Source organism: Neophocaena asiaeorientalis, unplaced genomic scaffold, assembly GCF_003031525.2.
Source record: "Neophocaena asiaeorientalis asiaeorientalis breed wild unplaced genomic scaffold, Neophocaena_asiaeorientalis_V1.1 scaffold627, whole genome shotgun sequence".
Taxonomy (NCBI): domain Eukaryota; kingdom Metazoa; phylum Chordata; class Mammalia; order Artiodactyla; family Phocoenidae; genus Neophocaena; species Neophocaena asiaeorientalis.
Genome location: NW_020174427.1, coordinates 269,608 through 284,524, shown reverse-complemented (window position 1 = coordinate 284,524; position 14,917 = coordinate 269,608). Strand labels below are relative to the sequence as shown.

General features: G+C 40.7%; 1 protein-coding gene across 2 annotated transcripts in view; it reads right to left on the bottom strand.

The window, feature by feature from the left end:
* MBOAT1 (membrane bound glycerophospholipid O-acyltransferase 1) overlaps nucleotides 1–14,917 on the bottom strand; it is a 106,407-nt gene that overhangs the window by 16,505 nt on the left and 74,985 nt on the right. For both annotated transcript variants that reach the window (XM_024756742.1, XM_024756743.1), the window contains 6 exons: nucleotides 13,236–13,291; nucleotides 11,189–11,243; nucleotides 9,543–9,726; nucleotides 7,439–7,631; nucleotides 2,736–2,839; nucleotides 704–768 (listed from right to left, as the gene is read on the bottom strand). In XM_024756742.1, coding sequence (XP_024612510.1) covers nucleotides 704–768; nucleotides 2,736–2,839; nucleotides 7,439–7,631; nucleotides 9,543–9,726; nucleotides 11,189–11,243; nucleotides 13,236–13,291 — 657 coding nt within the window. The remainder of the gene's footprint in view (nucleotides 1–703; nucleotides 769–2,735; nucleotides 2,840–7,438; nucleotides 7,632–9,542; nucleotides 9,727–11,188; nucleotides 11,244–13,235; nucleotides 13,292–14,917) is intronic.

Here is a 14,917-nt window from a genome sequence, read left to right as displayed (position 1 = left end):
AGGAATATTCACGAGCTCAAGTCTGCCACTTCAAGGATAGCATATCGTTAGTTCCACAATAACTAATGTTTCTAATTTTGGAATGTGTAGAAAAACAAAAGGACAGAGAAACAACAAAAATACAAAGTTGAAAAGCATAAGCATTTGGGGCACCATAAAGCTTTCAATACGGGGGATAAAATAAACACAGCAATCTTCAGTGATCTGATGCTGACACTGACTTTCCATGACATCTGAGCAATAGGCTCTCCTCTAGATAAGAGGCAGCACATCATAGAGCTTAAGAGCCTGGCTCTGGAGAGACACTCATATCTATTATCTATGAGATATGGGCTCATATCTATTGCTCATAAGCTGTGTGACTTTGGGCAAGTTACATAACCCCTCTGTGCCTCACTTTCCTCATCTGTAAAATGGGGATAATAATTACCAACACCTCATGGGATTGTTATGAGGATTAAATGAGTACCTGGTACACAGTAATGGCAGTATGAAGTATTTGGTACAGTAAAATAAATATGCTACATTGTGACCTTCTCAAATTACTGTATTTCTACTTTTTCATTTACACAGCATAGATGTTAATACCAAACACAAGTGTCAGATGAGGTTACCACTGGCAGACTATCGCTGTTCATCTAATGACACCCATCTAAACATATCCCAGTGCCGTGAGTAATGAGGTCGTTTTTGGTTTCCTTACCGCTTTAGCCAAGTAGCTGTCTGAATATTCCAGTTTTCTAAGTACATTCTGAAACTTGTGGCAGTCTAGAAAGGAGAAAATAACACCTATCATTAGCTTTAAAAATACCCCAAGAAATGGAAAGTCCTCCCCAGAATTCCCCTGGCGGCAGATGAGACGTGCTATTCCAACAGTGAGTACTGACTCAGGAGCAGATCTGCTGTTCCATCGCACACAGTCAAATTTTCGGGGGTTTATAAGATTTACTTTGCAACTAAAACTTGGCTCACAAAGTCTCAATTTTTCTCAATCTATTTTCAAATTATAAGACGACTGAAGGAATGTTTTGTAGGTTTTCCTTCCATTCTGGTGAAACACAAAATTTAAGTCATCTGAATTTTAAAACTAAATACTCTAAAATGGGATTTGCCACCGGAAAAGTTTCATCATGTGAATTTAGCGCCTTTACGGAGACGGCTTGAATTTAATTGTCATCTTTTCATTCTGTGGCCATCTGTAAACCAGGTCAGTCTGGTGAAGTTATTCTACAAATAGCACAGGTTCAAATGCTTCCAATTGTATCTAGAATAGTAAGGAGATTTTATGTAGGAAGGAGTCACAATACAGAAAAGGAAACAGATATCACCCAACTGGCAATGATGCAGGTAAATCAACCAGTGAGAAAGAGAGATTCCAAAATAAGTCATCAACTGGGTTTTCTCATTCAAAAGAAAAAAGAAGAAAAAAAGGCTTAATAAAGGCTGGTGGTAGAAAGCATGAAGCAAACATTTAAGAACCAGAATTCCTAACAAAGTTGCAAAGTGCAAATGTCACTGTTTTCTGTTTCAACCGTAATAAAATCTTAGGCCACACACTGGCCTGATGTAATATATTTGGAAGGAAGGGAGAGAGATATCAGACCAATGATGGACGGACAGACAGACTTCTGTACTATGAGTTTTTAATGTCAAAACCCTACGGAGTTTTATTTATCCATTTAGACACCTTCTATGGCTGATAAAATGCTATACACACAGCTTCAAGATGCCTTAAATAAGTCGGACTTCCTTGGTATCCTTTAGCTCCTTGCTCTATATCAACTTTATTGGAAATACAAACTTTCTCCTTCTGGTTTTCTTTTATAATAAATACATAACTCAGCCCTTTACCCAGAACACAGGTCCCCTGAAGGCCTAGTTTCCACCAAATGTGGGTGGCAGGTGGTCAGTCTCCACATCCCGGGTTTCCTGCCCTATATGGCATCCCCTTTCTGCCCAAACTTTCCAGTGGCACTCTGCCTGCCCTGTGGCAGGTGGAAAATCAACCACCAGCAACCATAAGTCACGTGGCTGGAGAACCAACACTTTGGTATGTTGAGAATCATGCCCTTCCTCCCAACCAGCTGCCAGGAGGAAAAGGACCCAAGACTTGGCATTCCTTTCAGCTCCGAGGGATGACAATGCCAAGGGAACCAAGAAGGATGGGGCCCCAGAGAGACCACCTCTAGAGACGGAAACATATCCAGAACTGTGGTCCAAGAACAAAGCCAGCGAAAAAGAAAAACCACGCTAATTCTAGTGGCCTAAAAGCTGTGCACCGGTTACAATTCTTAAAAGCGAACGCATTACAAATGTTTCCAAAGGAACCACCAAGAACACTGGCAATGCTGAAATCTAAATACAACTGCTAGTCTGTACCCTTGACTGAGGAAAGGAGAATGTGAACAAGAGAAAATGATATCTGTACTTTCTAGTTGACAGAACAGGAATGTAAGCAACAAAAAGATTTTCCTGGCTCTTTTTCAGATTTTTCGTGTGTTGTTACTACTTGAACCATTAATACTGCCAAGAAAGTACGCACCTTAAAAGAAAAGAAAAAAAAAAAAGAAAGAAGTTCCAAGATACAAAATGTCCCCGAGCCTGCTGGAGCCAGCATTTCCTGATAGCAGCTTTTCCTCGCACACTGATGATAAACTTCTATGGATACCACACTCATAGCAAACCATCTGCTTTATTCACAATGGCAGCTTGATTCAAAAGCATGATAAACTCACCTCAATTTTCCAGATGTTTAGGTTAGAAAGCAGATCCCAACAGAAATTTCCATTCTTATCCACTCCGCTGAACCCAAAGCCAGCTGCGTTATTCACTGCGTCAGCTATGGTTTTTAAAACAACACATTAGGATGTGGAACAAAAGTCACATTGCTGCTTTAAAAGATACTAAATGTCTGTCTAGCTTTAAGATGAAGAGAGAGTTTCCTTGGAAAAGAAACCAAAATAAATTTAAAGGACCTGGCACCATTATGAATCAGTTTGGGCTCTCGGGTGACCTCAACTTTTATTCATTTTTATTCATTCACTAGCATTTAGTGAGCACCTGCGAAGTAAGAACGAAGGTGCTAGATGCTCACAGAATGCAAAATGAAAAAAAGAGAAATGAAGAAGCAAAACAAAGAAACAGGAAGATTTAGTGACCAACTGGATATAAGGGGAGAAAGGGGAAAAGGTGAAAATACATATAAGCTCAGAGACCAGAAGGTATAGGGGACTCCGTCCAAGAGCTGTCATTAAAGATGGCGGGACACAGGCTGATATCATTATATCAGGAGGAGAACCAGCTCTGAAAGAGAAATTGGAGCTCATTCTGGACATGTTAAGCATGACATGCCAGTAGGATATCAGTTGGGGCAGCCAAGATACAGTTAGAAAAATTTAGAACCTAAGAAAAAGAACGGTTCTAGAGATGTGAATTTGGGACCAGCTGCCATAGAGGCCACATGTGGACACAATGACCAAAGCCACCCTACCCACAAAGTCAGTCCGAAAGCTCCTGTGTCCACCGTTATGTCACTTCACTGAACTCTATGAAAATGCCCCCCTGCTGTATTTCAGTTCTACTCAATTCCTTAATGAAATTTTTTACACTCAAAAAGAGATCTGATGAAATCAACACAGTTGTATTATGATAGCCAAGAGGCTAATTTTTTCTCTTCACTTATCTTCTTTCAAGTTCAGTCTGTTAGAATATTTTCCTAAGAAAAATAAACTAATGAAATTTTAAAGTCTGAGATCTGGGGGAGAGCTCAGAGAAACCTTTCCTTCGCTAGTTCTGTTCATTCCATTTCTATGGGAGTTCAGGTCCAACTCAAGCTGGACTTCTGAAGAAAAATCACCCGCTCTAAGTATGCCTCCTTTCCTTTTTGGCATCGTTGATGATTTAATATCGCTTATCTTATTCTTAGCTTCACTGTAAAATGATCTGGTTTCTTTTAGAAGAAAGGAGGAAATGTACCGAGTCCTAATATGTCTTTCTCCCAAGCCGACCGGAGGGAAACTCAGTGGAAAAGAAAAAGAAGAACAAAGGCAGAGTGTACCAGTTTAGAAACCAAGAGTTTTAAAATGTGTGGGCACAAACTGTGAATGACAGAAATAAACTAAACCAGGAGAGGACAAGCCCTTGAGGGTTGTGTTGACAACTAAAAACAGGGCTGGGCTGACCATGCTGGGACCAGCATGGCAACCCAGGAATTCCCTCTCCCATCTCCAGCCTCAGATCTAAAATAAAGAAGAAGAATGACTTTTTTTTTTTGGGTCCTTACTATTTTCCCAGGATTCTGTAAAGCATTCCACAGACATTTCTCATTTAATCACACCATTGTGAGCAAGGTGGTGGTTCAGGGTGGGAATGACAGCTCTCCTGGGTTCCCTTCTCCACTTGGGAACAGGGTCAATTCACAGCCTTGGGAGAGTTGTCTAACTTCTAGAAACCTATTCCCCTGCGTAGAAAATGGATGTAATAACAGTACCCATTTTAAAGAGATGTTGAAAGGATTAAACCAAATTGAATATATGTAGAGTGCCTAACACAGGGCCTGGCCCAAGTCAGCACTCAAGAATGGTTAGCTGCCACCATTACTATCATTATTTATTACCACCCCCATCTTGCTATTAAGAAGATTAAAGCTTAGTAATGTTACCACCTGAGTGATCTTTGTTAAACAGTGCCAGAATCTGAATACTGGAACTCTGGGTTCCACAGCCTCAGTGGCTAGGAGTCGTCTGAAAGATAAATGTAAGAACCAGAAGTGGTGACTCTCCGAACTGCTGCATTTAGAGGAGGTCAGAACTCCCTGCTCCCCTGAGCGCATTCTGCTACCCTGTATCCAAGACTGGTTTTTGCTTTAGAGCAGTTAGAGGTTCTAATTTCACCAGTCTAAAACTGGCTTCGCTTGCATCGTACACAGCTCTAACATATGACTGAAGATAAATTCATTTAGACACCCACATTTTGGAATCTGTGATCTTTAGAACACAGCCTGGGCTAAAATTGAGTCTCACTCATTAGTACTAATTAGTAGAAGAAAAACAACCAACCAGCCTCCCATGCTAAGTCCAAAGAAAATAGCTGTACTCTTTCAATAGAAACGGTAACTAGAATTAGGCTTACACAGTGCAACTCAGCTGAGATTCATCAAGAGGCCAGCTTTAAGGATTCAATTTATAATCATGTATTATTAGTATATCAATTATATGTAAATGGTGTTTGAAAGATCTGGATAAAACAATTATTCAGTTAAGCAGTTTAAACATTCCCTGTTACACTCTTCATTGCTTCTTTACTCATAAATAATACAAAGCTTAATTTCAGACCAGCCCATGCAATCTAAACTACAACAAACTTCAAATTGAGACCAAAGTAATGAAGTGTTTCTATGGAAGCCACGAGAAACAATAAAGAAAGGGCAGTGGGGGAGAACAGACAAAGAGGTAAGTCCACAGAGAAAGCTGTCCATGGAAAGGGTCACTCCTCTATTCCAAATATCTGGGGTCACTCCGCAACGAGCAGACTGATGGCAGACACCCCTGTGCCCTGTAAGCCCCTCCCCACCCAGGTCCCCGCCAGCACAACCCACCTCGTGTTAGACTTTCCCTATGAGACTACGGCATGGCCTTTCTTTCCTCCTTAAATCAGGAGCTGCTTTACTCCAGAAGCCAGCCCATAAGCCCTGGGATACAGAATATGGCAGTGGGAAGGGGAGGGAGAGGGGAAAAGAAAAGGAGGAAAAGTGAAGAAGTAGAGGTTAGGAAAGGAGTGAGATTCTATTACACACACACACACACACACACACACACTCTCTCTCTCTCTCTTTCTCTCTCTCTCTCTCTCTCAAGGTTGGAGCAAAGCAAAAACTCTACTTCACATACAAAAATATGCCCAGTATTCCATCCATAGTAGGCCTAATGCCTACCTATGAAGGAAATTATTTTTCAATAATAAAGCATCTGCAGAAAAAGGAATCAGATACACGGAGACTCTGGAAGCCCCTCCCCCAAGGACCAGTCCATATACATCATCCCCTCTGTAATCCTACCATTGGGGCAGCTCTTGACGTGTATTGCCTGGTTGGTGTACACGTCTGTGTCCTCACAGACTGTAACGGTCTTGAGGGCTGAGATATCTTACTCACCTTTGAGTTCCTCATAGCACACAGACTGGTACTCCACAAAAAAAACTCCTTGAATTAAACTGAATGGGACCAGAAACAAAATTTCCCCCGTGGCAAATTTTGGAAAAGCTCTGAAGTCTCTCTCTGGTCAAGCATACTGCGCTAGACTGAACATTGTGACCTTTAAAAATAATTTGGACCAGGAGCAGGGAAGAAAGAGGAATGGGGGGGTTATTCCTTTGTTTAATGGACAGTTTCTGTTTCAGGAAAAGGTCTGGAGATGGATGGTGGTGACGATGGTTGCACAACACTGCAAATGAACTTTATGCCATTAAACCGAACACTAAAGATGGTTAAAATGGCAACTTTTACATTATGTATATTTTACCGTAATAAAAATAATAAATGAAAAAAACCAGTAGCTACGAACTTGATTTGGGGGCTATAAACGTGGAGCATGAAATGAGAGAAGAGAACTCAATTATTTAAGTGCTGTGCCCTTATGAAATATGGACTAAGCACTGGGAACTGAGTTTAATAATCTATTTGGCTTCATAAACCAAGTCACTGCTCCCCGACATCAAGCCCCAGGCCACTGGCAGCTAACGTGTTAAACTTCCATTCCTGAAAGGGTTCCAAATAGATACGGTTACCATGCCTTATCAGAATACTTTACCATTCTTGGTAAGTAAACAGAAGGTTTATTGCTCACTTTAGCAAAGGTTTCAACTTTTCTGGTCTAAAATTATTTAAAAGGAAAGAGATGAAAACTTAATATTGACTAAAGATATCTCACAGGGGAAAAAAAAAGTGTGATAATACCAAATTAAGTTGAACTTTCTACCTTTAAAAAAAAAAGTCACTTGAAATCAGTTTCTTTCTAAGGTATAAAGCTTAACCAACAATTTCTTAAAGAAGTGTAACCTAAATGAGCACACGTGTTGATACAATTAAGTCAGTGTATATCCTGTATTACAGACAAGCCAGAAAAATTACCAGAAAGCCAGATCATTCTGGAATTTTCCCCTAACTTTCCAAGTAGGATTGGTAGAAGAAGCAGCTTCCAGGTTGTGACGTCTGTTAATAACAACAGCCGGGATTTCTTTCCTCCTTATCACAGATAATTGAGTTTATGGGTGGCGGAAAAGAAGAGGGTTACTCCGGAAGGTAGAAAGTGACCCTGGCTCAACTGCCTTCCATCATGCATTGGACTTTTTTTAGATTAGCTGATCCAAATGCTGCCCTGGCCAAGTCATCCAAGGAGTGTCATTTTTCCCTCATTCATTTAGCACCCTCCAACAAACTCACCTAACGTCCAGGCAAAGTAATACTTGGGCTTCGAGGCTTGCATGACAACATATAAGTAGCAGAGTCGGGTCAGAAAGTTTGCTTTATGAACAAACCAGTCGTCAACCAGGCAGGTGACAGGGAAGGTCTTCGTAAGCGTCAAAAACAAAAGGAGAGACACCAAGGTCATGCACAATTTGTGTATCACGGCTCCCTGAAAATGGGGGGGAAAAATGAGGTAACTATTCAGAAGACACGGGTATGAGGAAAACAATTTCAGCAAAGGCACATTGAGAACAAAGCCGTTTCAAAGTTGCTTTGGCAATATTCTCTAGAAGGAGTGGCAAAAGGCATTCTTCCTCAGGGCACGCGTTGGGTGATGGGCATTATGTGCTATATTTACATGCAGAATACACCTCTGACACCTGAGGGGGATGGATCTAAAACGAGAGAAAACTTTTACCGGCACATTCTACCAACAGTGGGCAGGTGGTTTTATTACCCAAAACATAAGGAAATCAGTAACATTACAGGGTGGCGATCTTCCATCAGAAAGAAAGAACCATTGGCCCTGCGGTCCTGCAGCCAGCAGAGCCAAGGAAATGGGTTTGAATCGCCAGCAAGGGGCACAGAGGCTTAGCTGGGAAGGATTATGTGCACATGACTACATGTCTGAGCCAGGACGTGGGCAGGTAGTAGAAAGCTTTAGAAAACCTTTCTGGTTGGTTTACATGTAGTCTGCTCTGGGGTTAAGCTATACAGAGGTTTTGAATTCCTCTGGATGGAATCGTTTTGCCTGGTTCCCCTGACATTCCAAACATCAACAGAATTATAGTTCCCAACTTTATAAAAACAGACTTCTTTTACTTGTAACATAGGGATAGCAGTAGCACCTCCCCCAGAGGGTGGCTTGGGGTTTCAGCGCGTGAATATTTACAAGGGGCTGAAAGCAGTGCGGGGCTCCCCGTTAAGTGAGCACCACGCTTAACTATGACGACACCGCTGAGGGGCCAGCAGCTTGTGTGCGCCAGCCCCTCCCATCCACGTGTCCTTAGCCAAAATGCAACCTTAACCGCTTCATGTTCTCTGGGCACAAAAAAATGCGAGAGTCTCCTTGGAGGGTGATGTGAAGACTCTCTAATAATGTTATTTTCCAAATTCAAGTATGTGAAACGCAGCACTCCTGTGACAGATACTCCCTAGAAACGCCTGTGGTTACTTTGATGTCTCCCAGCCACAGTGACCTCACTCCTAGATTATGTCAATAAAGCCGCTGGGGCTGAGACATCTAAGTAATCATAAAGTGCAGAGGACCCAAATGTGTCAAAACTCTCCAAAAATGCATGCTTTGTTAATCAATCACTTAAATTTTCAAATACTTAATGTTGCCTGATGGTAGCACTTTAAAAATATTTAAATTATCCTCAATTTCTCCCTTTCCAATGTTCCCCATCCCTTCAATTAATTACAAATTTCCCTTAAATATAGGATATTTGATCTGGATAAACAGCATATTTGTAAAGTTCAATGAATTAAGCGCACGTTGACTAACCGGAGGTTAATACACTTCAGATTAAAATTTAAATGTTGTTTAAAAAAACCACCTAAACTCTCTCAAAGTCAATATGACCAAACTACAGGCATGCCAGTGTAAAACTGGTTTCCCTTGCCATAAAAGCAGGATCTGCAATAAAAAGCACATTTATTCTGGTCCCACTCTTTCCTCCTCCACCATTTATGACATAGTATCTCTTGGCTGTCTATGAATTTCTATTCATAAAGAGAAAACACTCATAAATTTGAATGTGTTAACAAGCACAGTCATAGGCACATTGTAGGCACTAAATATTGGCTGGTTGGCAAATGGGTTAATTGCTTCAATATTCCCAGCCAATGAGCTGTGAATTGGCTCTGTGAAATAAACATCTGTTGCTCCAACACAGAGAACTACTGCAGCTAAACACCAATATTGATATTTTAAACAAACAGGGGGAAAATGTTACCAGCCAAGATTTCTGATAAACTGTTTGGCTTTTTAATTAGAACAATTAAAAGTGACAGTCAGCCCTGGCAGCAAAGCTCATTTTCTGGACCTCTGGGTAAATACTTGGCACTAAAAACTTACAGTGGGAGAAGGTTCTGGCAGGCTGTGGAAGCCTTTTTTCTTCCAGTTCACTTCCAGCAACTTCATGTGTGTATGTCTCCCCTCAATGAAGGCTATATACTCCTTGAAATTGTTACAAGGGCCTGCTATGACACTCATGAAGTTGAGAAGGTAGCTTACGTATTCCAAAAAGGAGGGTTTTGCTCTGCGAAAATAAAGTAAAAGGTTGAAGAGTCTTCAGTCTTTGATTTTTCGTTCATATCGCAAATATGCCGATCGTAAACACAGGTGTTGTCTCTGTGGGTTGTTAAACGCGGCATGATCTTTCCTTGTTCTGGTTCTTTAAAAATCCGTCCAAGGAGAAATCTAGTTGAAAGGAAGTTATTGAGGTGGGTGGCGCAGAGACGGCACAGCACTCCGTGGCGCCCTCTGCTGGCCACCCACAGCTATAAACGCGGAGGGCCAGGAGTGGGCCAAAGGCAACCCTGAGGCTGGGAAATGCTCTTTCTCAACAACAACCTTGGCTGTCTGTGTACCAGAGAAAATGAAGGTACTGAACATAATGCAAGGTGGGAACCCGACCTAACGGGAGTTGGTTGAGATGCTTTGAAATGGGAAAGCTCCCTCCCAACTGCCAAAATAAATACAAAACAAATGATGGGTAGAACCAGTTTCCACTTGAGGCCACACAAACTACAGCTGTAACAGCCTCTTGTCTGCTATGGCAACCAGGCACGAGGTCCCGGACAACGGACAAGGGAAGTGGCGGGAAAAAATTTTCTAGAGACCAGTTCTGTCTAGTGTTTTAAGGGCCTTTGAAAGGGCATGCTCTTCAAGTAGGACAGAATTGTGGGGAAAGGCTTCCTCAGATGCCATTGCTAACCAGTCACTGGAATAATGCCCTATAGCACTTACACCCCCATGATGCTTAGCAAAGAACTTGGTTCATTAGACTCTTCCAATGGTAACTTTCTACATTGCTTCCAAGTCCCAATTTCTTAATGAAGGAATGAAGCTGGGACCCTCTCTTACATATCCCAGTTATTTCCCGCTACTCTCTGGTAGGAACCCTCCACCATGGCTGCATCACTCTTCCCCATGTGCTACCGCATAAGCCATTTCTGCTCCTCTGTCAGCGTTATTCTCCTACTTTAGACGGCCTCCCTTCCTCTCCGATACCCATCCTCTTTCTACTACATATCAACACTGGCCAAAGACCACCTTCAGCTTCCTCCTTCATCCTATTCTCCAGCCCATATTTCTCTCTCCAACCCCACATCCTATCTTTTTTCATGCCAGCATAATCATACTGATAGGCACTGATAATTAACTGTTTCTTGGCAACCCTCAGACACATGCCCAATAAAAATAATTTTGGAATAAAGAGAACAACCCCACTGAAGGAGAATCCTGTAAAACTAACAAAATACAGAGCCATTTACCCTTTGATCTAGCACTCTCAGTTCTGGGAATCTATCCCACAGCTATACCCAAACCCATTTAAAATGACCGATGAACAAGGTTATCATGGCTTACCGTTTAGAAGAGCCAAAGACTGGTAGACAACCCAAGTGTCCATCAATAGCAGATTCATTCAATAAACAACATTAAGGAAGATCTCTGCATACTGATACCCAAGGGGCTCAAGAATATATTGTCAAACTTACTTTACAGCAAGCCGACGTTGCTCAGTGGAAAGATCTTCAGCCTTTCGACCTAATCCTATGAAAAGAAATATTGAGAAATAAGAAGTTTTAAGTGAAGTAGATAACTTAATCCTTAAAGAGGCTTATAAAAACTCATGTGAAAGAAGTGATTCGTTTTTGTTTCATCAATCATAAACAGTCCCCGTTCTCCATTTTTTTCAATGGATCAAGGGGCTGCCTGTAAGGACACGTGTGAGGAGGAAAGTCTCTATAGGTTATGGAGAGGGGAGAATTCAGAGGTTACCCCGATTTAATTCACACAGTATGAACATGGATCCCAGAGAACCCTTCACACCTCATACACTCCTTACCACGCTGTATACGTTTTCATTGCTCCATGAGAGACATAAGCCTGCCTTTGCAGCCAGCACCTGCCTAACTGCCTTCCTGATTATGCTGGGTGCAGATACCTGGTATAAGCTGGGAATGCGATGGAATGGATGGGGAAAGGAATAGGGGACTTTCCTCTTCCAAAAAAAACAGGAAACGTAACCCTGAATGCACGGAAAACACAAAAGAATTAACAAGAGGTTTTTCTTCTTTTAAAACTCATCCATGCCAGAAAAACTCCCAACCAAATCACATTTGTGCTTCCTATAAAATCTGTATGTTAACTGATAGTCAAGGAAACCGAACTGTCATCTTAAGAGCAGAAGAAGTCGACTTTAAAACTGTGTATTCAGCTAAGACTGATTAGGGTTACCGACCATCAAGGCAACTCAAAAACATGCCTAAGAGAAGGCAGAGTGTTTCTGGAATTTACTTGTTCCTCCCACACACAAGAAAAAAAAAAGAAAAAGGCAAATAAACATTTTGCTGCATGTAAGGGATGTAGAATGCTTTGAAAAGTAAATTTAGGCAAAAATCCTGTGTATTAAAAACAAAACAAAACCAAGAAGCAATGTTAATAAAAGAAAAAAAATCACACTCACTTTTTTCTAAGATCTCATCAAAGAGTACAGCTCTGGCAATCCCAGGAATTAAACTGATTTTAGCTATTGACTTACGGTGCTAATGTGAGTCTATAACAACTACCAAATGGTTTTCAGGTACAAAAATATTGACCAAATCACCCCATTTTGCCCAGGACTTTGCCAATGTGGGCACTAAAAATCTCATATCCTGGGAAACTTCTGGGTTCTGGGCAAACCAGGACAGTTGCTCACCGTAGAAAGACTCCATCCTCAGAATAAAATTACTCAGTTCTCTACAGAATGACTAAATCACCAAGTATGAACTAGGAATAAACAGGGTCAAAACGAAATTAAATCAGCTCCCCAGCTGGAAGGAAAAACAGGAAGACTCGCTAGCAGAGACTAAATCTTCCCAACCCACCAACACATAAAGAAATTTCAACAGTCGCAAAGCATTTGCCAGAGCCGTACAAATCCGCAGAAGACACCTTTACTAATTGCACCTGGCATCTCTTAAGCCCATACTGAAACCTTCCACATGGATGGAAGGGCCATCCTCCTTTCCTGGAACCCAGTATTAACAGTGGAAATAATCACACTTTCTGGCCATTATCAGGAAGGGCCTGAGCGAAGAAAATGTTCAGTTTTATATAAAGAAAAGATAATTTTTCTTCCCAGCTTTTTATAGGTTTGGGCTAATCTCATTAGATAATTTTCCAATCCCCCGCACCCCCAAAAAATGGTTAACTAGCCAATGCTGTTTAACATTTTATTACCTCATGAGCTTCTCAGAGATTAAACCAAAGAAAAAGGATTCCATTTCTTCTGAATGGATTTGGAAATGAAGGGCAGAGAGCACCACACATCAACTTAAATATATATAAATATAAACATCTTAGCCAAGACTATGGATTCAGCAGGGAAATGGTAAATAATAGCTGGGAAAGTAAAAAGCTATGATTAAAGTGGGCTGCAATTTTTTTTGCAAGATCTGCCAGCCCTTGTCTAACCTTTGAACTGTGTATACAGTAGAAAAGAAGAGCTCTGACGGTCAGGCTCACTCTTAGAACCAAAAGGAGGGCTGTTTTTCTCACCGTCATGAACTTGGAATGCCAAGGTTGTAATCTTCTGAGTGACAATCATCAAAGGCCTAAAAGGAAGATAGAAAACAATCAAGATTGGCAGGACTGCCACTGGAGAAAACATTTATTCCATTTCTGGGCATGGTAGTGTTTCATCTTGAAGATTATGAAATAAAATACAAAAATACAGAATTCAAACAATTGTTTTTCCCTTCCAAATCACTTTAAATAAGTAGATAGGCAACAGTGAACAAGAAGATCACCGGAGAAACTCCCTCTTGCGTTCTTACTCTAAGCTAAGTTCTAGGACCAGCCCTGCCAGCATCGCCTGGAGCTTGTCAGAAACATAGACTTTCACACTCCATTCCCACCCCAGAAAATGAGAACCTGTATTTTAACAAGATCTCCATGGAATTCAAATGCACATTTAAATGTAAGTAGCGCTGGTTTGGGAGGTGACCTAATCCAGTGCCCTGGTTCCACTTGGATGGATATGTACCTTGGTTTCTTCATGCGAATATGCTCTAACATGCTTTGTTCTATTTAAAGGCAATTCTTTCATTCACACATAGTAAAAGATACATTTGTAAAATGTAGCTGCCTGTAAATAAACCATTTAGTGACCAAAAAAGCACCAATCTTATTTTGAAAAAAGCCATCAAATACAAGCCTAAGAAGTGACACCCATGTCAACAAGCATGTCAAGATAATTCAGTGTATACCTATATCCCCATATATATGTATACATATAGCTGATTCACTTTGTTATACAGCAGAAACTAACACAACATTGTAAAGCAATTATGCTGCAATGAAGATGTTCAAAAAAAATCACACACACACAAAAAGATAATTCAATGGAAGCAATAGTATTTTCAACAAATAGCGATGGGACAACTAGATATCCACATAAAAAGCACACAAAAAGTAACTAAAAATGGTTCAAAGACCTAAATGGAAGCGCTAAACTATAAGACTCTTAGAAGAAAACACAGGCATAAATCTTCATGACCTTAGATTTGGCGATGACTTCTTAGATGTAACACCAAAAGCACAAGTAACAAAAGGAAAAGATAGATTAAATGGATATCATTAAAACTTAAAATTTTGTGCTTCAAAGGACACACACAATCAAGAAAGTGAAATTCACAGAATGCATGAAAATATGTGCAAATCATATATCCGCTAAGGAACTCGTACTAGACTATGTAAAGAACACTTCCAACTCAATAATAAAAAGACAAAAGTAACAATTTAAAAATGGCCAAAGGATCTGAATGGACATTTATATTAAAAAAAGATACAGAAATGGTGAATAAGCACATGAAAAGATGCTCAATAGTAATCAACCCTCAGAGAAATGCAAATCAGAACCACAATGAGATACGACTTCACAAGCACTAGGATGACCAGAATCAAAAAGACAGATTGTTTTGGCCACAAGGTGGAGAATTGGAACCCTCACACATTACTGGTGGGAATATTAAACGGTGCAGTTACCTGAGAAACAGTCTGGCAGTTCCTCAAAACGTTAAACATAGAATTACCACATGACCAAGCAATTCCACTCCTAGGTATATACCCATGAGACATAAAAACGTGTCTACACAAAAACTTGTACATACATTTTCAGTGCAACATTATTCATAACAGCCCCAAAAGAAATAACCCAAATGCCCATCAATGGATGAATG